General features: G+C 44.2%; 1 protein-coding gene across 1 annotated transcript in view; it reads left to right on the forward strand.

Annotated features, from left to right (window-relative positions):
- Positions 1–627, forward strand: part of PRSS38 (serine protease 38) — a 122,108-nt gene extending 121,481 nt beyond the window's left edge. The window contains exon 5 of the mRNA XM_036314073.1: positions 133–627. Within this exon, the coding sequence (XP_036169966.1) occupies positions 133–387 (255 nt within the window). The 3' untranslated portion in view covers positions 388–627. The remainder of the gene's footprint in view (positions 1–132) is intronic.
- The last annotated feature ends 7,780 nt before the right edge of the window (positions 628–8,407 follow it).

Here is an 8,407-nt window from a genome sequence, read left to right on the forward strand (position 1 = left end):
CACTGGCCAGGTGGGCCTGCGGAGTGAAGGGGCTCTGGACTGGCCCCAGAGGGTTGGGCTCCGGGCCGCCCTCATGCAGGAGGCAGCAGGCCCCAGTCTCTGGGTTCACAGGAAACTCCTCTTTTCTTCCAGGGTGATTCTGGGGGCCCACTCGTCTGTGAATTCAACCACGTCTGGGTGCAAATTGGAATAGTGAGCTGGGGCCGCGGTTGCATGTTCCCTATGTATCCTGCAGTTTTTGCTCGAGTCTCCCATTTCTCCATATGGATCCATCACCAGATAGCACTCACACCCCTACCTCCTCAGCCGCTCCCCACCCTTTCCTCCTCTCTAGGGGCCTCCATCCATGTCCTGATGACCATGATGGCCTTCCTGACAATGTTGTGAGGGCAAGACCCCTACCCTGGCTTCCTTGGGCCCTACTCATCTCAGCCCCTCAAGTCTCCAGGCATCTGAGTGAGGTGAGGGCAGCCAGCCAGGCCAATTCCAGGTCAGAAAGGGGCTGAGCCAGAGCCACACCCCAAGAAGCAGACCCAGTCTCACCAAAGAAGGGTCAGGGTGCCCAGGGAGAGTGAGGTGCCTTGGCTGAGTGCTCTGGTACCTGAGATTTGGTCATTTATTAAATATTTACAAAGTGAGCATCCTGGAATTCCTGTGTCTGTCTTTCCACCCAAGTGCTGGCTCCCTCATGCAGATAAGTGGCCTTGTCAGGATGACAAGTGGCCTTGTCAGGATGACAGGTGGCAGAGTGAGAGGAGAATTACAAACCAACACAGTGTCTCTAGAAGGACAGTCACACAGATACATGTCTGAGTCTAGATCCAGGTCCCAGAGAAAGGTGCTGTTTTAATACAACTACCAGTATCATAGAGTTAAGTACTTAAAGTTACAAATTGAAAATTGGGAAACAACTGAGAGCAAGCATATGGAAGGAATTAAAAAGATAAAAGCAGAAATCAACAAACCAAGCAGCAGGAAAACACTCAAGCTAATATTTTAAACATCTAATTTTGAAAAAAATAAATATAGGAAAAGAAATCACTAAGCTAATCAAGATATACTAGTAAAATGAGACCAAAACACACACACACACACACACACACACACACACACACACACACAGAAATAACAAGGGGAAATAGCCATTAAACACAGAAATTTTAAGAAATCATAAGACATATTATGCAACTCTCTATGTAAGTAAATTTAAGATGAAAAGTTTCACTTTGTAGGAGAAAAAGAAATGAGTGAAACTCCAATAGAGATAGATGGTTTACTAGACCAAATTCCATGGAAGAAATGGAGAAATTTAAGAGCTTTCCCCTCCCAGTAAAAGGCCTTGACTGAGATGGTTTCCTTGGAAATCACATCCCACCTTCCACTGCAGGACACCCCCTCAGTGCTGCCCCCACTGTCCAGACGCTGACAGGGAGGAGCGCATCCAAATGCTCCTTAGCAGCACATGTATATAAGGATATAACTCGGGTCAGAGAAGATTGAGACAATCCAACTTATGAATTAATAAATCCCTAGTGAGTTATTAGCAAACATAATCCAACTTTATTTTTAAGTAGTGCATTGTAATCAAGTAGGATTTATTTCAGTAGTGCAAGGATGATTAATTACACAATCCCCAGATATAATTCATCATACCTTTGCTTTGCTAAAGAGAATAATATTAATGAAAAGTCTTTTTTAGTTTATTTCTTATTGTTGACATTATCACAGATGTGCCCCCACACCTAAGTCTTTTAACAAATCCAAAACTCATTTTCAATTTTATAAAAAGATAGGAGTCAATGGGTAATTTATATATATAAAAACCTAAGTGACCATTATGATGGAACAACCAGAACAACCGGCCGCTATGACATGCACTGACCACAAGGGGGCAGACGCTCAATGAAGGAGCTGCCCCAGCCTGCAGGCCCCAATTGCTGGATGAGGCCTGCCAGCCAACCTTCCAGTACCTCCCTCTGGCCGGAAGGCCCCGATCATCCCACTGCTGCCTTGGTGGCAGTTGGCCCCTCCCCCCGGCCAGCAGGACCCAGGATGGAACGGGGGTGGGTGGCAGTGACCAACCTCCCGCGGTGCCCGGGCGGGGTGCTGCAACCTCTCCCCAGCTACCTGGGGGTGGGGGTGACAGGGACAGAGATGTGGTGAGAATGCAGGGCATCTGCTGAGCTCGCTCTCACTCCCCCTGCTACCTTCCCCTGGGTCGCCAGGGCTTGCGCACCAGGGAAGCCCCCATGCTCAGGTGCTGGGTGCCCATGAGGAGCCCGCCCTGCACCTATACAGCCTCTTCCAGGTGAGCTGGACCACAGCCATGAGGACCGCAGGGGCCAGTTAGGCTCCCTGTGGGTTTGCTCAGGAGCCGGTCTGCAAGGCTGGCCAGGAGAGAACACTCTGCCCGTCCGGCTTCCATGTGGTATTGCTGGGCAGCCCAGAGGCCCATGCTGCGCCCCGGCCCACAGCGTCCAGCCGCGCTCACTGCATCTCTGTGTGGGGACTTGGCGACATGACTCAGGTGGGGGGGGGGGCACACAGCGGCCCGGCGACCCAGGTGCTGCCCAGGGTCCAGAGGTCAGCTGGGACCTGCCCTTCTATGCCACATGCTGGTGCTTCGATCACTGGCCAGGCCTAGGGGCTGCACCTGTGCACAAATTTCGTGCACCGGGCCTCTAGTAAGATATATATACCTCATCCTAAAGGTAGCCTTTCTTTAGTAGGTAACATGGAGTGCATTTCTGCTAAAATTAGGGTCAAGGGAAAACTGCCCCTTTATGTCCTGCTCCTTCCCACAGAAGATAAGCCATTACAGTTGCACAAGAGAAGAGAACCATCCAGGAAAATGGAAAGGAGCCTTTTAAACTCTCTTGTGAAAAAGACTTTGAGTACCCTGGCTGATGTTGCTCAGTGGTTACAGCATGGGCCCATGCACCAAAGGGTCATGGGTTTAATTCCAGATCAAGGGCACATATCTGGGTTGCAGGTTCAATCTCAGCCCCGGTCAGGGCATGTACAGGGGGCAACCAATCTATGTCTCTCTCGCTCTCTCTCCCTTTCTCCATGACTATCTCCCTCCCTCCTTCTCTCCCTTCCACTCTATAAAAATCAATGGAAAAAATATCCTTGGGTGAGGATTAACAACAAAAAGACCTGGAGCATATCCAGAACCCCTAAGAGAAAAATATGAAACTGCCACAAATAGTAAGAAAATTCAGTGCAGTCATAAGATAAAACATGACAAAAATCACTGTATATTCCAATTAGAAGACATACAGTTGAAGAGAAGATACCAATTATAATAGCAACAAAAAAGATAAGGTACCTGTGGCCTTAACAAGAGATGTGAAAATCGATATGGAAAATCTTTAAAATATTCATGGAGGGGGAGATTTGAATGACTGATAAGAAAGTTTATATTCTCAAACAGATCAAGTCAAAATGTGTTAGTTTTTTCTGGAGCTGGATAAGTTAATTTCAAAGTTTATACCAAAACACAAGTGAGAAAACCCAGGAATAAAACTAACTATGTGGTGGGAACTAATCTAGCAGATATTCAAAACTCCCATAAAGGTTCCATAATTCCAACAAGCCATATAGACTTGACAATTTGTGTCTGTGTAGACACACCAGTAGGTAAAACCCTCAGAACTGGGACCAAGTATATGTGGAAAATTTGTGCATAATAAATGTGCCCATTTAAATCAGAAGTGCAATTTGGCATGAGCAAAATATTTGGTCCCAGAAACAGTATTCATTCTGATCAAGCAACTTTATCACAGGAATTTTAGAATTAGTGAACACTGGAATTCTTTCAGTAGTTCAAAACATAACTGCAGTTACCTATGCACTGAGCATGCATGTGATGTGCATGGAGTCTTTGTTAAGTCTTGCTTTGTATCAGGCCCTGTCAGGGTCCTGCAGTGGAAGAAAGGCACCGAAGAGGCAGCCCCGAAGGCCATGGGCCTGTATTCCGGCACGCGGCTGAGGAGGACCTGCACATAAGGCCAGAGCAATACATTCCCATTGCTGTGGTCGTAATGTTGGCAACACTTGAGTGTTTTAACAGCAATTGGATAAGACCAACTAGAACTTCATTTGGTGTCTTTCCCCACCTGTCCTCAGCCATCCTTCATTCCCATCCGGGTTCACTGGGGACCCAGCTAAGGTGAAGTTAGTGTGAGGTGCATCTCCCCCAGTTCACATGGTATATGTCCCTCCACGGAGAGATAAGTAATTGTCAAGCATCTGGGGACAGCAGCACTGCAGGAGCACTCAGGCCCCGCATTGTGCAGCACCCAGCATGAACCAGAAGTTAGTCCACAAGGGAAGGTTTAGTTCTTAATTTGTGGGTCAAGATGGAAGCCTTCTGCTGCCAGGAATGCACCAGATAAAGTAGCTTTTGCTTAGTAAACAGAGCACACGTGTCCCTGTGTGGATGGGATCACATTACAGAACTTCTTTGAGCCCCTATTCATTGGCAGAAAACTGTTAGAGCACTGACCATGGGGAATTGGCGGCCGCTTCGTGCATTCCAGCTGCCCTTCTTATCTCACTCCTTCTCTGCATCTGCCTCAGCCAAGTCGGCTGTAGCAACACACAGAATTTCTGCACAGGCAGCCGAACCCCCACACTCGTCAGTGAGATGGAGAGCAGCATTACAGAGAATGAAGCAGCAACTTCAAACACATGTGAATTGTTCTAGCGCAGTGGTTCTCAACCTTCCTAATGCCGCGGCCCTTTAATACAGTTCCTCATGTTGTGGTGACCCCCAACCATAAAATTATTTTCGTTGCTACTTCAAAACTGTAATTTTGCTACTGTTATAAATCGTAATGTAAATATCTGATATGCAGGATGTATTTTCATTGTTACAAATTGAACATAATTAAAGCATAGTGATTCATCACAAAAACAATATGTAATTATATATGTGTTTCCCGATGGTCTTAGGCGACCCCTGTGAAAGGGTCATTCGACCCCCAAAGGGTCACGACCCACAGGTTGAGAACCGCTATTCTAGTGGATATCTTTAATGTCAGATTAATTTGTACATTTTTTCAGTATTCTTGATCATACTAAAATTCAAATAATAACAGGCAGGGAGTAACCTAGTCAAACAACCAAGGAAAAGAAGGCAAAAGTACAAACTGGAAAATAAAAGACTTCAGAGACAAAACCTCTCATTATATCACAATGGAAACTAAACCTCTGATGGTGGAAATCATGAGGAGAATCAGGACAGCTGTCAGGATCGATAGATACGGCGCAAATGACAACAGAAGGGCTGAGGCAGGTGTGAGGTCAGACACTCCAAGCAGCGCCCAAGGGCCACCACGGGTGCATGCAGGCACCCCAATGACCTTGTCCACTTTGATGAATTTGTGCTCTTCCAGTGTGACTGTTACTGTGAAACAGTTGGTCAGGTAGGAATCAAACAGAACACACAATGACAAGCTTCTCCAACCAATGTTTAAAAAACTTTTAAGTGGTCAAACTTTATGGTGCCTTGGTTATATTCTCCAAGATTAAAGTTTTTCACTTACTGTTTTGTTTAAACTATTCTTATTGTGGTAACTACACATAACAAAATTTACCATTTCAAATGTCCCCCATTTTTTCCCCTTGGGCCCCCTACACTCACCCCTGCCCCACCCCAGGGCTTCACCACACTATTGTTTGTGTCCATGGGCTATGCATATCTGCATATAAGTTCTTTGATTAGTATACACTTAGTTCCATGGCATGAAGTATAGTGCATTCACACTATTATCACTGCTATTCTGTAACTTTTTCTTCTTCCCAAACTTACACTCTGTCCCCACTAAATACTCCCTCTTATTCTCTCCTCCCTCAGCCCCTGGCACCCACGTTCTGCCTCTGTCTCTGTGAATCTGACTCCTCTAGAACCCTCATAGAAGTGGGATGATGCAGTATGCATTCTTTGGTGACTGGCTTATTTCACTCAGCATGTTTTCAAAGTTCATCCATGTTGTAAATATGAATCAGAATGTACTTCTTTTTTCAGAGTGAATGTTTTATCATATGCATATGCTCATTTTATTTATTCATTTATCTATTGATGGATATGTGGGGCTATTTTCACATTTTGGAGATTATCGATAATGCTGCTATGCACATTAAATATGTTTCATATCAAATCTCCTTTCAAGTCTTTCTGTATATACCCAGAAGTAGAATTATTGGATAATATGGGAATTCTATATTTAATTTTTTGAGGAACCACTATAATATTTTGATGCAGCTACACCAATTTACATTCTCAACAGCAATGCACATGGCTGTTTTTCTACATCATTATCAACATTTGTTCTTTGTTTTTTTAAATAGCCATTCTAATGTGTATGTATAATACCTCATTGTGTTTTTATTTGAATTTTCCTAATGATTAGTGATGTTGAATATCTTTGCATGTGCTTATTGAACATTTCTTTAGAGAAATGTCTATTCAAATCCCTTGCCCATTTTGGGGGTTATTTTATTCTTTGTTTCAGACTTTTAGGAGCACATTATATATTCTGGATATTAATCCATATGATTTGCAAATATTTTTTCCCATTCTGTGTGCTTTGCCTTTTTACTCGTTTTTTTATTGTGGTAAAATACACTAACATAAAACTTAACATTTTTAACCATTTTAGTGCACATTTCAGTGATTAAGTATATTCATATTATTGTGCAACCAGTACCACAATCCATTTCAAGAACTCTTTTCATCTTGAAGAACTGAAAATCAATATCAATTAAACAATAACTTCCAGTGCTCTTTTTCCCCAGCCTAGCAATCTCCATTCTATTTTCTGTCTCTATAATTTGACTGCTCTAGCTCATTTCGGTGAAATCATTCAGTATATGTCTTTTTGTCTCTGGCTTATTTCCCTGAGCACAATGTCATCAGATTTCATCCACATTGCAGCATGTGTCAGAATTTTCTTTCTTTTTTCTTTTAAATCCTCACCCTAGGATATGTTTGGATTTTTAAAAAATTATTGATTGAGAGAGGAACATCAATGTGAGAGAAATATCGATCAGTTGCCTCCCATACAAGCCCCAACAGGGATCAAACCCAAAACTCAGGTGCGTGCCCTGACCTGGAATCTAACCTGCAACCTTTTGGTGTATGGGACGATGCTCCAACCAACTGAGCCACTTGACCAGGGAAGAATTTCCTTTCTTTTTAAGGCTAATATTCCATTTTACAGACAGACCACATTTTGTGTATTCATTTATCCATTGATGAAAATTTAGGTTTCTTTGACCGACCCTTGGTGATTGTGAATATTGCTGCTATGAATGTGGGTATGCCAATATTTTTTGAGACACTGCTTTAAAGTCTTTTGGGTATGTGTTAGTAATTTAGGGATTGCTAGTTCACATGGTAGTTCTATTTTTAATTATTTGAAGAACCACTATACTGTTTTCCACAGCAGCTGCACTGTTTTTCATGCATTAAGGTTCCAATTTCTCTACATCCTTACCCACATTTATTTTATATTTTTAAATTTTTTTCAATTACAGTTCATATATATTATTTTAGTTTCAGGTATACAGTATAGTGGTTAGACATTTATATAACTTACTAGAGGCCTAGTGCACAAAATTTGTGCACTGGGGGTGGGGGGGAGACGATCCCTCAGCCCAGCCTGTGCCCTCTCACAGTCCAGGAGCCCCACAATCGATGGCCCCAAAGAGGTAGGCCTCAGCCAAGGCTAATCGATTGATCACCCCAAAGAGGTAGGCCCTGCCTACCTTGCTGGGGCTCCATGATGGATCATGCCCACTGAGGGAGGCCCTGCCCACCTGCTGCAGCACGGTCGCCGGGTAGCCTGGGCCTCCCTCTTTGGGGCAATTGATCGCGCCCTGCAGAGGGAGGCCCCACCCACCTGCTGCAGCCCACTGGTAGGTGGCCTGGGCCTCCCTCTTTGGAGCGATCATGGAGCCCCCCAATTGATCAATCGCCCCACTGGCCAGTGGCCAGGGCCTCCCTCTGCAGGGCAATGATGGGGTGATGGCCGGGCCCCCGACCAATCGCACTGCACCTGCCTTGGCTGGCCTGGTGCCAGTGGGAGTCATAGCCTGGAAGGTATACTGGAAGGTCGTCCAGACGGTCGTTCTGCTGTTTGGTCGTTCGATCAATTTGCATATTACACTTTTATTATTATAGATTACCTGATCCCACTGAAGAGTCTAGTAACCACCCGATACCATACATAGTTATTGCAATATTATTTACTGTATTCCCTATGCTGTACTTGACATCTCCAAACTATTTTGTAATTGACAATGTTTAATTCTTAATCCCTACACCTATTGTACCCAGTCCTGCAACCTCCTAGCCATCTGGCAACCATCAGTTTGTTCTCTTTTTTTTTTTTGTAAA

The sequence above is a fragment of the Myotis myotis genome, unplaced genomic scaffold (genome assembly GCF_014108235.1).
Source record: "Myotis myotis isolate mMyoMyo1 unplaced genomic scaffold, mMyoMyo1.p scaffold_m19_p_6, whole genome shotgun sequence".
NCBI lineage: Eukaryota > Metazoa > Chordata > Mammalia > Chiroptera > Vespertilionidae > Myotis > Myotis myotis.